This window comes from Vulpes vulpes, chromosome 1 (genome assembly GCF_048418805.1).
Source record: "Vulpes vulpes isolate BD-2025 chromosome 1, VulVul3, whole genome shotgun sequence".
NCBI lineage: Eukaryota > Metazoa > Chordata > Mammalia > Carnivora > Canidae > Vulpes > Vulpes vulpes.
The window spans coordinates 120,959,491-120,981,156 of NC_132780.1; the positions used below are offsets into that span (position 1 = coordinate 120,959,491).

The 21,666-nt window shown below is 35.2% G+C and overlaps 1 protein-coding gene and 1 pseudogene across 3 annotated transcripts in view; both read right to left on the reverse strand.

Moving 5' to 3' along the window:
* Positions 1 to 21,666, reverse strand: part of GSK3B (glycogen synthase kinase 3 beta) — a 203,076-nt gene that overhangs the window by 70,251 nt on the left and 111,159 nt on the right. For all 3 annotated transcript variants that reach the window (XM_025990128.2, XM_025990127.2, XM_025990129.2), the window contains exons 4-6: positions 14,387 to 14,497; positions 6,016 to 6,146; positions 2,388 to 2,494 (exon numbers count right to left, since the gene is read on the reverse strand). In XM_025990128.2, coding sequence (XP_025845913.1) covers positions 2,388 to 2,494; positions 6,016 to 6,146; positions 14,387 to 14,497 — 349 coding nt within the window. The remainder of the gene's footprint in view (positions 1 to 2,387; positions 2,495 to 6,015; positions 6,147 to 14,386; positions 14,498 to 21,666) is intronic.
* On the reverse strand, positions 16,561 to 17,075 carry LOC112913471 (large ribosomal subunit protein eL32-like; annotated as a pseudogene).

Genomic DNA, 21,666 nt, shown 5'->3' on the forward strand with positions numbered 1-21,666 from the left:
CTGATTTTATTTTTTCCTTTCTTCCCCTATGATCCTGTTTTGTTTCTTAAATTTTCAGTGACATTGTTTTTCTTTTAAAGATTTTATTTATTCATGAGAGATAGAGCGAGAGAGAGGCAGAGACACAGGCAGAGGAAGAAACAGGCTTCATGCAGGAAGGCGGACATGGGACTCGATCCTGGGTCTCTAGGATCACACCCTGGACTGAAGGTGGCGCTAAACTGCTGAGCCACCCAGGCTGCCCTTTCAGTGACATTTTATTTAATCTTCACAGCCACTCAGAAAAGTAGAACTGTTAGCAACCTCCACTTCATAGCTTAGCTAAGTAATAACAAACCTGGAACTCAAATCTAATTCTACTCTAACCAAAATACCCTTTTTGCTATTTCTCATTGGTCCCTTATCATAGGCCATAAAACAGCCACAATAAAATTTTCATGATTTTACACACACACACACACACACACACACACTCATACAATTATTCTCTCTAGCCTCCAGTGTAGCAGGTCTCACAGCAGGGTCTGCAGAGCCCAGGGCCTCCTGAATCTTTTCAGAGGTCCTAAATGATAAAACTATTTTCTTTTCTTCCTTTCTTCCTTCCTTTTCTTTTCTTTCTTTCTTTCTTTTCTTTCTTTCTTTCTTTTTCTTTCTTTTCTTTTCTTTCTTTTTCTTTCTTTCTTTCTTTCTTTTTCTTTTTTTTTTTTTTAAAGAATTTATTTATTCATGAGAGACAGAGAGAGAAAGAGAGGCAGAGACACAGGCAGAGGGAGAAGCAGGCTCCATGCAGGGAGCCTGATGTGGGACTCGATCCCAAGACTCCAGGCCTGGGCTGAAGGCAGACGCCAAACTGCTGACCCATCCAGGGATCCCCATATTTTCATAAGAATACTAAGATGTAACCTACCTTTTTCACTGTGTTGATATTCACACTGATGGCGCAAAAGAAATGATGGGTAAAACTGTAGGTCCTTTGACACAAATCAAATTGCTCTTTCGCAATTTTTTTTTTTTTTTTTGTCTTTTGGTAAAATAAGAGTGGTAATGTGTTTTTGTTTAGAGGTCTGTGTTCATATCAGATAATTTCCACTTGTATTAAAAGACAAAAACCATCCACATTCTGGTTGTTCTAAGTGTTCTGTAACTATGGCTGTTCTGTTTGGTTGGTGGGTTTGGTATTTGCATGCTCTTGTTCGTTTGTTGGACTAAGGAATTCGTCTCAGAAACAGTATATAACAGGGGCACCTGGGTGGCTCAGTCAGTTAAGGGTCTGCCTTTGGCTAAGGTCATGATCCCAGGGTACTGGGATCAGCCCTGCATCAGGCTACCTCCTCAGCATAGAGTCTGCTCTCCCTCTGCCTCCCTACAAATTCATGTTCTTTCTCTCTCTCAAATAAATAAAGTCTTAAAAAAACAGTATATAACAAAGAAATAATTTTGACCTTCATCTGTACCCTTAGCCTAAGGTTGCTCCTCCTTTCTTAGCTTTACTATTCATGTCCAGCTGATAGTACTATGTCATTCTATTAGCGGGCTAAAATGGGGTAGAAGGAAGTCACTGAAGAATGAAGCAAATCTCCCTATTCAATTTGTGCTATCACTAAAGATCTTCTGTGAAGACTTCTACAGAATCAGTGGGTTTAGTCAAACTAATGAAAAGTCAGAATTATTTTTGTGACTGACTTAAAAGTAAATAACCAACTGGGACAGCATAGTGGGAATGTCAACACTATGGCATCCTATCACTTGCATCATCAACATTATGGATGCAAATTCTCAAACTAATGATCAAGCTCAGAAGTTAGCATTTCAGGAGAATTAAAATTTTAATTTTTTTAAGATTTTATTTATTTATTCATGAGAGACAGAGAGAGAGAGAGAGAGAGAGAGAGAGAGTGAGAGAGGCAGAGACACAGGCAGAGGGCTCCACGCAGGCTCCATGCAGGGAGCCTGACGTGGGACTTGATCCCGGGTCCCCAGGATCAGGCCCTGGGCCGAAGGGGGTGCTAAACTGCTGAGCCATCCAGGCTGCCCCAGGAGAATTAAAATTTTCAAAAAGAAAAGATATACCTAGGACTTATTTGAAATTTTAAATTAAAGACAAATGTAATATAACAGAACCATGCAATCGTAAAGGAACAGCTTTATTATTCTATTGAAAAAATCCTAGAAACCTTAATATGAAATAGTATAAATAAACCTTAAATTCTGAAAGTTGACATTTAAAATACTCTACACATTTCTGCGTATCAGTCTTTAAGTAGAAACAGACTTTAGGTCATTTCTACTTTTATATTTAAGTCAAAATATTGATTAGTAATACTAAATTACTAAAAAAAAAGATGCAATTAATAATTACAAGCCATTATATTTATATCAGTACTTACCTATACTAGAGGTATAATCAGTGGCTCCAAAGATCAACTCTGGTGCCCTATAGTACCGAGAACAGATATATGAAACATTGGGTTCTCCTCGGACCAGCTGCTTTGCACTAAAAAAAAAAAAGAAAAAAGAAAAAAAAAGAAAAAAAAGCATAAATTCTTTAAGCGTAAACCTTAAAAGAATCTAAACTGTTATCATTCACAACACTGAACATTTAAGATTCACATACTTTAATTCCACAACATGCAAAAAGGAAAAATATGAACCCTAACTATCTGACAAAAGAAACTTACAATTATAATAGTAATTAAAAAAAATAACAGTAGCTTTTAAAGAATGCATTTGTCAACTGTCACCTAAAGAAAAAGAGACAAAGTCATAAAAGGATAAATGCTGAATTTCTTGTTATCTTCTGTTCCTTGAAAACTACCCCTAAAATATAAAGAAGAGTAGAAAAAGAAAAAAGTATCTCCACCCACCAAAAAGCATAGTACTGGATTATAAGAATAAATAATTCTTACCCAATCAATATGTTTTTTTTTTTAACAGAAATTGATCACTCTCTTATAATTTGACTTCTGCATCAGAGTAAATATCCTGGGGTTTACTCAATCTACTTTCTTTTTCTACTTTGTTGGTCAATTTATTACTTGCCTAAATATTCATTACCCTATAAAAAAAGACCTGCTCTCTCCTATAGGTCAGAGACGATTCAGAGCTTCTGAATTCTAATTCTGCTGTTCTCAGTTACATGTTCTCTAATACAAAATTTTTTTTTAATGCTTGTGGCACTGTATATTAAACATTGTTAAATTTAGTTTCTTTTGAGATGTCTCTCAGGATAATTTAAAGATACACTGAAATAAACTCCTGTAGAAGCTAACTACTTTAGCATACGATGACAGCAAAGATAAACACAGGCAATCAATACAAACAACAAAATCAAAATAGTAAGAATATAAGGGAAGGGAAAATTTTGAAGTAAAGGTATAGGAAATCTGACTAGAGACAAAAGAAAGTAGTCACAAAGATTTCAAAGTTTGGACTTTCTTTTCTTCCATTATTTCTGGTCAGTGATAACCCTTACCTGAACCTGTTCTTCCTTCATTACAAGTTTTGAAGGTGGGAGGCAGTTTATTCTTTAACATTCTCCCCAAGTACTGACACACAGCAACAATTTCATGAATTAATAAACATCAATCCTTGCTTTTAGCCTGCATGAAAATTAAGATACCTTTCCAGCTTAACTGATAAAATTTTTCTACATTATAAAGGGTTTTTTTTTTTAAAATTAACAAGACTGATTCCAATTACATAGTCAGAAAATTCACTATAAGACAGAGAAGGTAATATTGGAAACTGCATCCTGTAGAGTTCAATACTTGATGAAGCTACCTTCTTTTCCTTTAGGTGAGGTTGGATGTTACTTTCCACCTTTTGAAGGATGAGAGCTTCCAATAGAGTGACCACAGATAGTTCCGAGAAAGCCCAATCAGCCCTTCACCTACTTCTACAGGCCTTATTTCATCCAATAAAAAATTACTAAGAGAGTAATACTGTTTTTGTTCAAGTTACCACCAGCCTGGCCCTAAGATCCTAAAGTATATTTAAAACTCTACTTGCCTAAACCAACTGTTTAAAAACAAAAAAGGGCAGCTTTGTTATTTATCAGAGCAATTAAAAATGACCTATTATAATACAAGTGAAATCTCTTTCAAATATATTAGAACAAAGCAATTCCTATGTCTCAATGAAATGGTCCTTAGTAGCAGTGTTTTGACACTACGGTAAGAACAGAAACACCACTGAACTTGATGTCTCAGTCTTTTTACAACTCATAACAGTCAGTCGCTGTCAGTGGGGAAGATAACCCATAACAATAAAACTCATCTGATTTTGGCAGTTTGTCCACTTTGTTTCAAGCATCAGATAAGAGTTTTGATTTGATATACTTCAGCTTTTCTTACAGTTGAAGAAAGACTTAGAGCCTGCAAAATAAGCTAAATCCTACGATAGGTGTCTGAAATCAGTTAACTGTAAAAAGGGGATGGTCTAAAGGAGTACACCATTATGAGACTAAGAATCGACTCATGATAAAGCAGATGTGCTTGTTTTTTTAAGACACTCTCAAAAGACACTCTATGGAAAATCTATCTTATGTTAAACCTAAAATTTAAACTGTGGGTTGATACAAAAGTATTAAAAAGAGGTGGAAATAGAGATATTAGATGTGGGTCAGTATCTAAAAAGAGCTGAATTGAAAAGAATTTGTGAGGATGAAAAAAATTGGAGAATCCAAGTTATGTGGCAATTATTAAGGGACTGAGGGGAGGGAGACTAATCTAGATGGAAAAAGGTGAACTGAGTTACATGAGGATATAAGCTTGGTTTCATGTTGAAAGGATAGATCAAAGAGGCAAAAGATGCTGAATACTATGAAGATAAAAAGGATGGAGTCTTATTAACAATATAATGTTACCAAGGAATCATTTTAAGGAAACAAAGAACACTGCAATTTGCAGGAAAGTAGAATAAGAGAATTACAGAGGAAAAGGAAGAACATACTGCTACTAAGGTTAACAGCGAAGTGAAAAAGAATGCGGTAACAAATGCTAATGTTTTTAAAAACTAGTTCTGGGGCACCTGGGTGGCTCAGTCAGTTAGGCAGCCAATTCTTGGTTTCGGCTCAGTCATGAGACGGAGTCCTGCACTGGGTTCCCTGATCAGAGCAGAATCTGGTTGGGATTCTGTCCTTCTGCCCTTCAATCCCCACCCACTTCACCCTAACCAATGAATAAATAAAATCTTAAAAAAATTAGTTCTTATTAAGAAAAACACATAATAAAAAATTCAAACAATACAAAAGTACCATCAATGAAAAAGCAAGTTTCCCAAGCACACTATACTTCCAGTTTCCTTTTCTACTAGGAAACAATGTTATGGGTTTATTACATAGCATTCCAGAAATAAATAATCATATATCTATATACATGTGGCTATACTATGTTTTTAAAATATTTCTTAGACATCATTCCTTTTATTTTATTGACATTACTCCTTTTAATTTCATAGAGAGCTAGCTCATTCTTTTTTACAGTTGCATGTATTACATTATATGCATATAATATATTTATCTGGTCATTTTCCTACTGACATTTACAAACAATGTTATGATAAAAATCCCTGTATACACACTATTTTAAAGTATTTCAGGTAGCCCAGGTGGCTCAACGGTTTAGTGCCGCCTTCAGCCCGGGGCGTGATCCTGGAGGCTCTGGGATCAAGTCCCACGTCAGGCTCCATGCAGGGAGCCCAATGTGGGACTCCGTCCCAGGGCTCTAGGACCACGCCCTGAGCCGAAGGCAGGTGCTCAACCACGGAGCCACCCAGGACCCCAATTTTAAAGTATTTCTAAGGGAATAATTCCTACCGATTAAATTGCTAGATAAAAGACTATACACATTTACAATTCTGACAAAATTTGCCAAACTACTCTCACAAGAATCTGTAACTAGTGCATACTCCTTGAATAAGGACTATGGTATTTTTAGACTGATACTGTAAAAGGCATATAGTTTTTTAAAAGTATATGGGGTGGGAGGAGTGGGAAAAAAAAGAGAGCTGGCTTACCTTCCAAAGTCACAGAGTTTTAAGACAGCTGTATCAGGATCCAACAAGAGGTTCTGTGGTTTAATATCCCGATGACATATTCCAAAGGAATGGATATAGGCTAAACTTCGGAACAGCTGATACATATACAACTAGAAAAAACAGTAAAAATTAATCGAAGACAATCCTCCTAAGAATTTCATGTCATTTCTATATTAGCTAATTAAAGCTCAATTATGTTATATTTGCACCATTCTTTAATAATTTAAAAAAGGAAATGTCACAATGTGCTCTACAATTTTTTATTTTACTGATATCTTACCTCAAGACTCCTAAGATGGGCTTTATAAAAAAATACAAATGGTAAACCCAGAAAAGTATTCTAGATGTGACTAATATAACAATATTTAGATCAGAAGCCAAGTCTTCTGTTTAAGTTCATTATTCTTTATAAGTATGTATAATTTCATCTTTAGAAGAACATTTTTCTGAGATGTCAACCCTAGAGGTTATAGATACAAGGGACTGAGAAAACTCAAATGTGAACTGAGAAAAATCTATTATCAATGATCAAGACATCGGTAATTCTGTTACTAGCATATACCACTCTTCCTGTATTATCCTTCAGAAATAAGTAGACTTTAAAATGCTATTTAAAAATACATCTTTGCTGATTATTGACATCAAATTAAAGGAATATTATATTTCAATTCTCTTACAAAAACAAATACATTGAGAAACTGAGTTGGAATGGAAGAGACTTAAGACTTTTAGGTAGGGTAGAGGACTCTATGAGGAAAGTGAGATATCTTATATCTGTTTATTCCAAGGCTGGTGATTAAATTTTTCTGACTACTCACCTTCTGATCTCTACCTCAAAGTTATAATCATGAAAAGAATTTTTGAAGTGATTCAAATCAAGGATACCAGTATCTTGGTTAAAACCACAACAACAACAACAACAACAACAAAGACAGTAAAAGGTCAGAAAAAGTACTGATAGAAGGCACCACCTTTCAAAGGATACTGGTAAGACTTAATAGTTTCTTGAAGTTAACATGAGGCGTACTTCCCTTAAAATGGGCATTGATAAAAACTAAGACAAGTGAATTTCAGTATATCCTTAATGTTATACTGAACTAAAGCTGGAAAAGTTTGAGCCTTTTTAAAAATGAAGCATGATATAAAATGTATAATTGAGATAATAGATAAGTCAGCATTTTGTCCCCAAAGTTAGAATTAAGGGAGTTAGGTATCCATATAACCCTTTAAAAGTTCCTTATTCTATCATGGTATTATTGTCCACAGAATCCATCTCCAAGTCCTAAAGCTTACTCTCAGAGTTCTAAAAGTTTAATCTACTACCATTAAAAAAATGAGCTCCAATAAGAAACTGAGCTCACAGGCATTAATTTACTAATTAATTAATTAATTAATTTTAGATTGTACTAATTCTATGTCAGGGCGCTAATGTCTTGGTCAGCAATAATCAGTGGGAAAAAAATGTTTTCTTTGTCAAAAATGCTTAAGAGCTTAAATGAGGTTACAGTGTCTTTTTACCACATTCATTCTTCTGAAAGATCTAGTTTATATCCATTCTCCTCATGTTATCTTTCAAAAAAAATAAAGAAGAAATACACAATTTCATATTTATTTTGTTTCTGACTCTGGAAAAGTATATTTACAGGAAAATGGAGGCCTTCTTTACTATAAAGATAGCAATAACAATAACAAGAAAAATAACTTATCACATGCCAGGCACTATTTTAAGTGTTTTGCATGTATTTTCATTTAATCTTTATGTAATCAGTATTACTATTTATTTTACATATAAAGTACTGGAGCACAAAGATTAAGAAATTTACCCAAATCAGATACTAAATATTCTACAGTGGCTTTGGCAAGTATGCCTCCTTAATAATGATTCCTGTATTTTATCATATTTTTTTCTATTTAAAAGTGTAAAAATGCAATAACCATTAAATAGCTTGATCATTCAGGAGGAACTAGAATGATAAACTCTTAGAAACTCAAGAGATATTTAGCACCCTTTGAAATTTAAGATTTATTTATTATGTATAAACCAACCCTGTTTTACCCTTTTATTTAATTCTTGCAATCACTCTGTGAGATGCACACTTATCATTTTTATAGGTATGGTAACAGAAGCCCAATAAACAGTTTGATTAGTTATAAAGTTACCAAATCTAACTCAAGTCCAATGTCCTTTCTCCTCTTTGCTACAAACTTGTTTAAAAACAAATAAAGAGCAACAATTTTGTTTATGATTCACTAAAATGGTGTTAGCTTTCTTGTGTACTCAGACCATGTCCTCAAACACGTTTTTTTTTTTCAAGTTAAAATAATAATTCAAGTTCACAATGATGATTTTCCTGGCATCTGTTTCAGACTTGAATTTTAAAGCCTACTTAGTTATAAAAGATGCTCATCATAAAGCAAAGGTACTCAAAAACTCTTTTTTAAAAAGATTTTATTTTATTGATTTTTTTGAGAGTGAAAGAAAGCATGAGCAGGCTCCCTGCTCAGCAGGGAACTGGTGTGGGGATCCATCCCAAGGACTCTGGGATCATGACCAGCCAAAGACAGATGCTGAACCTACTGAGCCACCCAGGTGTCCCAAAACCTTCTTAACTTTATATTAACCATCATCAACTATAAAGTGACTTTTACTATAAAAACTGAAGAAAGGGGCAGCCCTGGTGGCTCTGTGGTTTAGTGCCACCTTCAGTCCAGGGTGGGATCCTGGAGACTGGGGATTGAGTCCCATGTCAGGCTCCCTGCATGGAGCCTGATTCTCCTTCTGCCTGTGTCTCTGCCTCTCTCTCTCTGTATCTCTCATGAATAAATAAAATCTTAAAAAAAAAATGAAGAAAAATTTGAAGCAATAATATAATATACTCAACTCCCCCCAGAAAAAGTAAAAAAGTGGAAATCAAATAATTACAAAGGACTATAGCTGCCATTTTGGTGACATGTATGCTAAACAAGTTCTTATTAGATGGTGGATCCATGAAGGCAAGAGTTATATGTGTTTATTGCTTTTACTTCCAACTCCCAATCTAATATTTTTCACAAAAATAGTTTTTACAAAAGTAGGTAGAATAAGTGAATGAGAGCAACTTATCAATTTCAGACAATCATTTTTTATCTTTTTTAGATTCGGAAAACATAAAAATAGATTTGTGTCCTAAAATAACAATGTTCACGGCCAATAGCTCAGACTTGTAGGGGCTGTGATTATGCAAAAGAACCATCCTTTTTCCACAAGGGGGAAAAGTGTCAGATCTTTCTTTATATGCCCACTTTAATAAGCATAATAATCTTTATTCTTTTTTAAAATACAATGCCAGAGATCTCATCCAAATACATGTTGTCAAAAACACAAATAACACGGATGGCTTGGTAGCTCAGTTGGTTAAGGGTCTGCCTTCAGCACAGGTCATCATCTCAGGGTCCTGGGATCAAGCCCTGCACTCAGCACAGAGCCTACTTGAGATTTTCTCCCTCTCCCTCTGCTCCTTCCTCCCTGCTCATGCTCTGTCTCTCTCTGAATAAATAAAATCTTTAAAACAAAACAAAACAAAACCCCCACAGAAAACACAAGGTTTTTCACTACATTGTTTGTAATAGCAAAAACAAAAACAAACACCTGAAGGGAAAATACAACATTAATAGGTGACCAGCTGAATAAATTAGGATACAGCCATATAATACACTAATGTGAAGCTCTAAAAATGGTCAAATAGCTATGTCTGTCTGTCTATATAGAGTGATCACCAGAATATATTTTTAACTTAGTATGTATGATAGAGGAAATGTACATTTGATGTAACTATTCACATAACAAGGAGGTGGAGGAATAATTATATATATTTGCTTATTTTTAAAATGGTAGGACTATAAAAAATTTAAATATTTAACTGAGGGAGAGAAGGAATAGTGTAGAAGGAACAGCTACAAAAGCTAAACTTATTTGACTCTATGTATATACCCTGTTTTATAGATTTTATTTTGGAACTATGTAAATATGTTATATTAATGTGACATAAAACTTAAAGTAAAAGTAATTAAATTTTTTTTTCTGAGGGGGGATGGTAGGGTCAGAGGAAAAGGGAGAGAGAGAATCTTAAGCAGGCGCCATGCCCAGCAGGGAGCTTGGTGTGGGCCTTAATATCACAACCCTGAGATCATTACCTGAGTCAAAATCAAGAGTCAGACACTTAACTGACTGAGCCACTCAAGCACCTCATGAATTAAAATTTTTTAAATGCAATCTATATTAAAAGTAATATGAAATAAAGCTTAATGAGGCATAATCACACAGATTTAATGCTTAAGAGAGAAATTTTACTGTTTACATCTAATAAAATATACCATGGGAATAAAAAGAAATGAGATGCCTGGGTGGCTCAGCTGTTGAGCGTCTGCCTTCGACTCAGGGTGTGATCATGGAGTTCTGGGATTGAGTCCCACATTGGACTCCTGTAGGGAGCCTGCTTCTCCCTCTGCCTATGCCCCCGCCTCTCTCTGTCTCTCATGAATAAGTAAATAAATATTTTAAAAAATGCAAAGAGAGCTTAAATTACTTTCACTTGGTGGTGGTACTGTCAGTATTATTATTCTATGACTACTGTATATAGAGTGTAGGACAAAACAAGTAATTATACTATCACTGAAAAATGGAATTTTTAGTGTAAGAAAAAGGAAATACAGATGTTAGATTGTTAAGCCCCCAATACTTAATGAGCAATGTTGATATATATTAATATTTGAGATAAAAAGATGTATTTTATCTTTGAAAGGATTATCTATGTATTTTCTAGATCTGTCCACAAAAAGAACCCAGAAAGAGTAACCAACTCCGTAGCAATTAACATTCTTAACATCCAGACTGTGGTCTCTAAATATTATTTCTCACTAAAAGAATAAGGTCTCCCTGAAGAAAAGGCTGATTCCAAGTCTGGGGAAGAAATGTGTAAGATGAACCTAGAATATTACCATGCTAGAAAGAGAAGAAGCTACGATCAAAGATTATTGAGACTCATGCAAGAAGTTTTAAAACAAACATAAAATAACAAATGAATACCTCTTCGGGCACTCTGGAGTATGCTATGAAACCAACTAATTATTATAAATTTTGGTAAATAAAGGGATATAATCAAATATATATCCTGAATTTTTTATATAAACTGTACCTTAGGGTAATCAAATAGTTGACATGGGAAACTAGGTCAGCTTATAACCTTTTTTGCTGTTGTTAATAATTTTATTTATTTGAGAAAGAGAGAAAGAGAGAGAGAGAGAGAGACTCAGTGGGGAGAGGAGCAAAGGGGAAGAAATCTCAAGCAAGCAGACTATGCACTGAGTGCAGAGCCTGATGCAGGGTGGATCCAAAGACCCTAAGATCAGAACCTGAGCTGAAACCAAGAATTGGATGCTCAACCAACTAGATCACCCAGGCATCCCCCAGCTTATAAATTAAGAAGGAATAGTAATATTTTGTAACCCTTGATAAATTAATGGATTTAAGGCAATGATCAATGGTTACAAGCACCACAAAAAGACGGGACATTATGCTCTTCCTTAGGAAAGCTCTCAACAATACATAAGAAGTAGTCTTGAATTTTACAAAAACGTATCTAATCACCAATTTGCAGGAAATACAGAAGACAAAGGAACACATTAATACTACAGTAATCCAATCGGCAAAATTCAGACCAAGAAACTGCAGGTCAACTGATCCAGTTTTTTTAATACCAAAATTTAAGAGAGAATGAATGTATAAATTAAAATAAACATTAGACATATATCAACCAATTATAATATATGGACCTTACTTAGATTCCATTTCTGATGAAGAAACTTAAAAGCATATGTATACAACATATTGGGAATAAACACAGTAGTTAGATATTTAATGATATTAATGATTTCCTATTTATTTGTATAGATAAAGACAATGGTGTTATAACTAAACTTTTAAAAAGAAAGTCCCCATTTTTTATACATATATACTAAAAATAGTTACAGATAAAAATAATAATATCTGTGATTTGCTTCAAAATAAAGTAAATGGAGGAGTAGAGAGTGATACAGATGAAACAAAAATAGCCATGAGGGATGTCTGAATGGCTCAGTGGTTGAGTGTCTGCCTTCGGCTCAGGTAATGGTCCCAGTCAGGGGATTGAGTCCAGCATTGGGCTTCCTGCAGGGAACCTGCTTCTCCCTCTGCCTATGTCTCTGTCTCTCTGTGCGTGTCTCTCATGAATAAATAAAATATTTTTCTTTTTTTAAAAGGTAGCCATGAAATGATCACTGTAGAAACTGTATAATGAGTATTTGCGGGTTCATTATTCCATTTTCTCTTTTATTTCTATTTGAATCTTCAATAATAAAAACAAATGTTTAGAATGACCAAAGAAAAGATCCTGAAATAAGTAAAATTTTTGTAGATCCAGGAAAAGAAAGTTATTTGGCACATTTTATGTTAAGTGGTGGGAAAATAGGTATTGGCTTTGCTACGGAGCAATACATGTCTGCTAGGAGGTACGTAAATGTGGAGTGTTGATTCAACAGAGCTATTCTCTCTTGGGAACTCTACCAATTCAAAAGAATATAATCTATCTATTTTCATGATATTGCATTTTTTCTTGTTTTATAGTTATTCGTGTAGTCTTTTTTCTCCTTATTAGAGGAGGAATAAAATATTTTATTAAGCTTCACATTATTGTGCAATCATTTAGCATTTGTTTGCTACATAGAGTTGAAACAAAAACTGGTCTAACCATTGTGCATCTCTTACTAAATGTTCACATGTCATTTTTTAAATCTAGTGTTAAGATATTCTCTTACTTTCTCATATGTTAAGTCCACGTTACAAACCAGTAATGTTATATTGTGAGAAGGAAAGAAATGAGTACAATTTACCAACACAGAAGCTAAGTAGAAAATGGATCAGTAACTGTCCAAAAGCACTTAACAAAGCAGCAAAGTTGGATCTAAAAACTAGGTCTTTAGGAACTAAATCTAGGACTTTTCTGCTTCATAAATCTATTGCCATTCTAAACTGAGAACTTCAAAGATTACTCTATAGAGATTTCCAAGGGATATTCTTTTTTTTTTTTTTTTTTTTTTTTTAAGATTTTACTTATTCATGAGAGACATACACAGCAAGGTAGAGACATAGGCAGAGGGAGAAGCAGGCTCCTTGTGGGGAGACTGATGCAGGACTTGATCCCAGGACCCCGGGATCATGACCTGAGCTAAAGACAGACAGATGTTCAACCACTGAGCCACCCAGGTACCTATCAAGGGATATTTTATTGTGCAGGTTATCTTGAATAGGACACTGCTATCCTAAAACTAGAATATAGTACTAACATAAATTTGCAGTACAAAAACTGTGTCTTTTAGTTCCTACTATCATCAATTTACCCACAACCTCAACCAAGTTTCATAGGTCCAAATAAAATTATATTGGAATCAGATTTTTAAATTCCTAGCACTGAATTCAATAGGAATCCTGACTCCTTGTTATAATTATCTAGCTACCAAATTCCTGCTTTGGTACCCATTTTATCACTATAAACTTTAAAATTCTAACTATTAAGTAAAATTCAATACTTAAAACATTCAGAGTCAATGTCACTTTATTTTCTAGAGTCATTTCTATAAAGGATAAAATGCAAGAAATTATATTTAGATAACTAGACTTTGAAACTTAACTCCTAGTTAATTTTCACAACGTCAATGGTTAAAAACTAATAATCTGTCAACCACACTTCGACAAATTTTTTTAAAGATCTGAACAATCTAGTAGTAATAATAATGATGATAATAATGTTTCTAATCAGCAATCACAACTTTAATCAGAATTATTCTGGATAAATTCCTAGTCACTCTGTCAGGAGTTCTTTCACAGAAGATGACATTAGGTAGTAAAAAAAAAATAACACCTTCATAGAGTCTGTACATACTTAAAATTACAGAATGTTTAAATTTTAGCTACAGTTACAATGTATCTACAAATGGCAATATAATGTTTAATCTGATTATATATATTTTTTATAATGTTATATGATCTACCACATGAAAAGGTGCTATGGTCAGCAAAATTAAAATGCATTACATGTCTGTGAAAAAATTTACTTGTCAGAAAGGTATCTTAATACATGAGTTATGAAAGTTTAAAAGGTGAAGGTTTCACACTTTAAAATTATACAAGAATTTAATGAAGCTTTAGCAATATCTACTTTTGCAGCTTTCCCCCCCTTGGTATTATATGCAATAATACAGTTAAAACATATCTAATACTCTCCTTGGTTCATATTAAATACTTTTTAATATGGGAAATTGTTCCATTTTTACATACCTTGACATAGATCACAGGGAGCGTCTGTTTGGCTCGACTATAGTGTCTGGCAACTCTGTATACTGTTTCCGGAACATAGTCCAGCACCAGATTAAGATAGACCTCATCTTTCTGAAAGAGTTTATTGAAAAGAAAGAGAAAAAAAAATTAGAAGCTAGTCTTTTAAATATTCAGAGTAAAATCTCTATATATTCACTTATTCCGATTTTTTTTCACTTACTCAGATTTTTAAGAAAAGATACATGCATTCAATTTTAATTATATAAAAGTCATTCAGAATAAAACCATAATTGTAAAAACACATCTACCGCACCTTTTTACTAATAATTTCATGGAAAAAAACATAGCCATTTCAATTCTGTTAAGATTCCCAATTATATTTAAACTATTATTTTGGTAATAAGATTTTCGAGGAATTACCTGTCACAAAATTTCATATTTTCTAGTCTGTGAATCAGTGCCCTCATATCCTATCAGGAAAGCTGTCGTGGTAGTAGAGTGAGTACTGAATTGAGAGCTAGATTCCGGCCCTTGCTCTGCTGCTAACTAATATATGCAAGTCACTTAATCTCTCTAGGCTTCAGTTCCTTCAACTAGAATATGAAAATTTGTATTAGATGTTCTTCAAAATTTCTCTAACCCTACAAAAAAGATTATCTGATGGTCTATAATTAATAGAATAACCACCTGTTTTCTACAAGTAACTGAAAGAAAAAGAATAATTTGTAAGGCAGCAAGTTACCATACTCACAAGTTTATTGCAGGTCATATGTTTAAACATCCTTTCTCAGCAGCCTAAAGACACCAATCCAAGATCAGTGGAGAGAAAGAAGGGAATTCCAGCTAAGTACCAAGTAGGAAAGAGAAACAGGGTGCTATCCTTACTCTGTTCTTGTGAATAATATCTGATAGGTAAACTGAGCAGAAAACAAAGTTGAGAACCACTATGTTCAAGTCTAGAATTGGCTACTAAAGGGAAAAATCTGTAGGTAAACAAACTTTCACCATCTTTCCAATTTGAAATCATGTTACCTACCAAAATGAAGTGAAGAATTTCAATTTTCAGCATTTATTGAGCAGTTTCTATATGTCAGTAGCCACTGCAGAGGAAGTAAAGGTGGAGGTATAAAAGAGATGACATCTAAATTGAGTATGAAAGGAGCATTAACGGCATAGAGAAATTATATTCAAGATGTGGCGTCAATGAATACAGCAGAGCTCAGGAAACGATTTAGTGAGACAACATGCCATTGATTCTACTACCTTTTCATTATCCCTCACTCTTCCATGTTCTACTCTCTTCTCTCCATATCCAGCTTCAAATTTCATGGTCTACCATTATCCTTACTCTCTAACACTGAGGTCGGAAACAACTAGCAAAGGCCTGCTGCCTGTTCTTATAAATAAAGTTTTATAGGAACATAGCAATGCTCATCCACATAAATATTGTCTATGGCTGCTTGGGGCTACAACAGCAGAGCTGAGTAGTTATAACTGAGACCACAGCCTGCAAAACCAAAAATATTTACTATCTGGCCCTTTAAGAAAAAGTGTGCCAATTTTCCTCTAGCATAGAGCCTTCTGTCATATCCATTTGGTAAACCACAACCCTGGTTAAATACAGCTGCCCACTCATTCCATGCCAATACCCAAATTGTTGAACATGGCTACAAAGAAACCTAAAACTGTGCTGCTTGGTTTCACATGAAATTCAACATCAAGGAATTCAATTGGCCCAGCAATCATATATTTGCCTAGTCCATTCACTTTTTCAAAGTACTTGATTTCTTCTTTCACTTCAACCTCCAAATACCTGTCTTCCCATCCTCACCCTCAGCTGATGACCTTGCTTACACGACTACTTATGCCCACCTACAGCATCTAACCCCATATGCTCCTCCTTTCTTTCCCTAAGATAAAGTGACTAAGCTCCTTTTTAAGGTAAACTCTGCTACATGTAAAAAAACCACACACACACAAAATAAAAATAAACACAAAGCAAAAAAAAAAAAAAAAAAAACCAAAAAACTATTCTGCTATTCCTAATCACAATCAGTGCTTCAGTAATTTTCCTCTCTCTCTCCATTAATTCTTCTCTCTCTGTGGGAGCATTACAAACTCCCTGCTATTTCTCCCATTGTTAAAAAGAAAACTCTTTTTTTTTTTGGTAGTTTTACAGTTTTAGTAACACAAATATGACACGCACATAAGCTGTCTATTCATTTTCTTCGCTACGCAGCCTGGCATTGGGATTGGTGGCCCTGATGGCCAGCTGGGCTGCTCTTTTCACAATGGCTTTGCGGTTCGTGGAGGATACATTGTGAGCAATCTCTGCACAATGAGATTTGTTGCACATCAGCTGCACTTCAAGCTCCTTGACGTTTGGACTAGGAACTTCCGGAAGCCACTGGGCAGCATGTGCTTTGTTTTCTTGTTGCTCCTGTAACCAATGTTGGGCATCAAGATCTGGTCCTTGAATCTTCTGCGTACCCTATTGTCAATGCCTCCGGGTTTCTGCAAGTTGCGCTTAATTTTGACATATCGGTCTGACTGGTGCCGGATGAACTTCTTGGTCCTCTTTTTAACAATCTTGGGCTTCACCAGAGGTCTGAGGGCAGCCATGATGCCCAGCAATCGATGGCTGCCACCTCCGCAGGCGGCGCCGAGGAAGAGCAGAAAACTCTTTCTAATGTGCTAATTATCACCATATTTTCTGGCCTCCTTCTCAGTAAAATTCTTCCAGAGAGATGTCTAAACTGGTATTCTCCAATACCAGTCTCTTCTCATTTTCTCCAAAACTCACTCCAACAGGACTTCATCACCACTGCTCCACCAGAATTGTTCCTTAAGATCAGTAATTTCCTTGTTGCTGAATCCAATGCCAGTTTTCAGTCATCATCTTATCTTTCCTTTCTACTTAGCACTATTATTTAACATAGTTGGATCATGTTCCCTTCTTTTGAATATTTGCTTTACTTGGATTCTAAAACACAATACTCTTCTGATTTTCATCTTACTTAAAGATCACTCTTCTTGCTCTCCATTTCCTTTCTCTCTTAAGAAATGGAGGATTTCAGGGCTCAGTCAGGTCTCTGTTCTTTATGTAAGCTCATTCATGTGATGATCTCATCCAGTCCGATACTACTCTATACTGATGACTCCTAAATTCATATATATGCTGGACCTCTGCTTTTAACTCCAGACTAGTATGTCAATCTGTGTACTTGACATTGCTCAGGCTAAAAACCTGAGAATTACCATTAATTCCCGACCCCCTCTTTCTCTCACACATATACATACACCAAAAAAAGTATTAATGGTTCTATCTTTAAAATTTATTTAGGATCCAACCACTTCTTACCATTGTCACTGCTACAATCCTGTCTGAACCACTATCACTTCACCTGGATTGTTGCAATACCCTCCTAAATGGTATCCCAGCTTTCATCTTTACATCTTTAGTCTAACATCAACAAAACAAAAATTAGATTGTAGCTCTTCCACTCCACCTCATTAAGATTTATTCTCTTAAGTGGTCTACAAGGTCCTCCACACATACATACTTATTTCCCTGTCCTCTACTCTACTGTTGCTCTGTTGCTTGCTCACCTCTACTGACTATAACTTCCTGCTGTTTCTTGAACACATATGGCAGGCTTTTACATGCAGGGCCTCTATACTGATCACTGCTTCAGCCTGGAATATTTTCTCCCAGATATACATACTGGCACTTGCCTCAACTCCCTCAAATCTTTGCTAAAATGTTACTGTTACTGAGTGGCTTTCCCCAATTTTTCCACCTCATACTCCTACCTGCTTTCCCTACTTTATTTTTCCCCATGATACTTATCATTTTCTAACCACATAGTTTATTTACTCTGTATTGTTTGCTTCTCCCTCAACTAGACTAAGTTCAATGAGAGATAAGATTTTTGTCTGTTTTGTTCACCACTCTTCTCCACCTGACATATAGTAGGTACTCAAGAAATATTTGTTGAATAAATTAAGCTCAAAAGCAACAAACATCATTTAAGTATTAGGATGACAGTCTTATAGGTCTGCTTTAACTAAAACAGCACTAAGAAAAGTGGGTATGGAGAGGGGAGAATTTCAGAAGGTGAGAGTGAAAGCAGTGTGAGCATTTAGAAACCTCCTACAAGTATCCAAGACCTACATCAGGGCCTAGGCAGTAAGGACTGAAAGAAAAAAAAGGAAGGATGGAAGGGGCAAGTATATTGGCTACATAAACATGAGAGTAATAGAGAATCTGAGAAGCAAAGAAGTTGGAATTAATTAAACAAGTCTCTAAACGTGAGTGACAAGGCAGATAACGAAACAGGGAAAGCAAAAAGAGGAAAAGGGTGTGAGGGGAAAAGTTATGACTTACTTAATGGATCATGGATCTCTAAACATTTAGGCGGCTACATTCCACAGGTAGCTGGAAAAGCTCTATTCAAGTCAAAACTCAGGAAAAAAGAATGGAGTATGTCTAGAGATCTAGACAACAGCTAAAACTATGAAAACAGCCTCACTCACCCAAGAAGAGTGTGTACAGTAAGAGAGTGAGAAGAGACTGAGTGTGGAATACTGAAAAATGCCAATCTCAAGAAGCAGATTACATTAGGGGATAACTTTGTAAAGATAAAGACTAAGAAACAGAACTAAGAGGCATGAAAAAGCAAAGAAATTTCAATAATGATAAAATGTAGGACAGCGAAGTGTTTCATCAGCAGGAGGGATAAGGACTGAGAAGGCTGTAAGATCTGACTCAGTGGTACAGTGACAGTCCTGGAAAGGACAGTTTCAGACCATGGTTCCAGTAGCAACCAACCTACAATGAGATCAAGAGTGAGCAGATGGCAGGTGAGGAATTGGAGGCAGCAAATTAAGTTTGCTCTTACAAAATCCCTAATGGTGAAAAGTGAAAAGAAAGCTGGGAGCTGATAACTTGGGGAGACCTAAAATCGAAGAGAGATTGTACAGAAATTGATGTGCTCTTCATTTGTATCTTTTAAATGTCTAAAAGAGATCCAAATTTATTTGTAGGCTGAGTTTAGGATAAGGATGGAATAAAGTGATTAGAAAGATAAGAAAAGGGATAACTGATAAAGCAATATTCTAGAACATCATGAGAAAAGAGAAATAAGAACAGAGTGCTATACAGAGCAATTAAAAGGCAAAGTTAACATTAGTCACACAAAGCACAGAAGGCCAAATTCTGCTAGTACAAGTTCTGTGACCACAAGCAAGTTACTTCTTTCAGTCTGTTTCCTGTAAAATCATGCTGATGATGGCATTTACTTTAAAAAGATTGTCTTGAAATTATAAGAAATAATCTATAAAAAGCTCCATATTACTTGGGAAATTATAAAGATTCAAATTTTCACTACTGTCATCTTTAGAAAGAAATGATACCACATTTTTCTTCCTGTACATATAAACTAAACGATTAGGTTAGAAAGAATCATAAGTAAAATAAGTGTATGTCTGATGACCTTCCTTATAAAATAAGAAATGAGGTCATATGTAGAACTAAAGGCAGCAAAAATAATGCTGCAGGCTAAGAGAAGAAAATTTCAGAGATCGAGATTTAGACAAGAAGTTCTAAGTGAAGATAAGGTCTAATAAAAGGAATACATCAATAGAATACCAAATTGGTACTAAAGTAATGTGTACAAACAACTGAAGGAATGGTGAGTCTTGGGTTTCAGAAAGATCAGTAACACAGATGTAATAAATCATTTGACAAAGTTAATCACAATATGTTTATGAATGACCTAAAGATGTGTATAGTGCTGTGTTACAATATTTTCATAAATGATTTCATATATTAGGGGTTGCAAAAGCAAATGCCTTCAATGACTAAGGAACAAATGTAAATGTGCGAAGCTAAAATGTGTAATGCAGTAAGGGGTAGTGGTTGATAAATCAGATTAGTACTAAATGTAACTAAAAGCATCACAATTCATAAAAATATTAACAGAAGGGCTAGCCAAATAAAACACATCAGGGGATGAACCTGGCAGTCAGCTGACAATTTCTGATTTTAACATAACTACCAAAGATTGACACAAACCTATGAATGGCTTAAAATGGAAGACCAAATGAGAATTTAAAGAATTCTAATAGTATGGAAAGCTAAGCCAAACCTACAATATAATATAAAACCCTATGATTAAACTCAAAGTATCTATTTATTATGTAGAATGACAGATAAGACTTGACAGTAACTCAGCTGGAAAATAAATGAGAGGTGTAACTGAAGAGAACTCAGAAGACAATCAACATTGAGATGCAGTTAATGAAAAACTTAACGCAATATTAGGTTACAGCTAAAGTATTGTGTTCAGATCAGTAAAGGTAATTCTGGTCTGCACAGTTCAGGCTTCATTTGACATACTGAAGATATCCATTTTTAGGCAATGTATTTTATTCATAATATTGACAACATAGAATACATCAAAGGAAGGTTAAAGAAACCATGTCTGTCATAGGCTGAATATTCTAATCTACTACCCTATAAGAAAATGGGAGCCTAAATTATAGACTACTACTTTGCAGATTAACATGAACTTATCTTTTGCTCATATATATTGCTCATATATTCACTCAATTACCAAAAACTTACAATTTCTTTAGAACCATACAGGAGGTCTATCCATTTTGTAGGTACAGTATAAATGATCATATGCATTTAAAAACTGAGAACCCTGGGTGGCACAGCAGTTTAGCGCCTGCCTTTGGCCCAGGGCGCGATCCTGGAGACCCGGGATCGAATCCCATGTTGGGCTCCCGGTGCATGGAGCCTGCTTCTCCCTCTGCCTATGTCTCTGCCTCTCTCTCTCTCTCTCTCTCTCTCTCTCTCTATCATAAATAAATAAAAATTAAAAAAAAGTAAAAACTGCCATTTTGAGGACACCTGAGTGGTGCAGTCTGTTGAGCATCTCTTAGTTTTGGCTCAGGTCATGATCTCAATCATGAGATGAAGCTCCCGCATTGGGCTCTGTGCTCAGCTCAGAGTCCGCTCTCCCTCTGCCCCTCCCTCCCATGCTCTTTCTCTCTCAAATAAATAAATCTTCAAAAATATTTTTTTTTAAATTAAAACTGTCATTTTGAATATTTTCACTTTTTAAAAAGATTTATTTATTTGAAAGACCGCACACACGTGCGCATGCAGGATGAAAGGGCAGAGAGAAGAGTAGAGCAGGAGACTCCCCACTGAGCAGGGAGGCCAAAGCAGGGCCAATCCCAGGAACCCGAATACCTTCATTTTCTGAGAC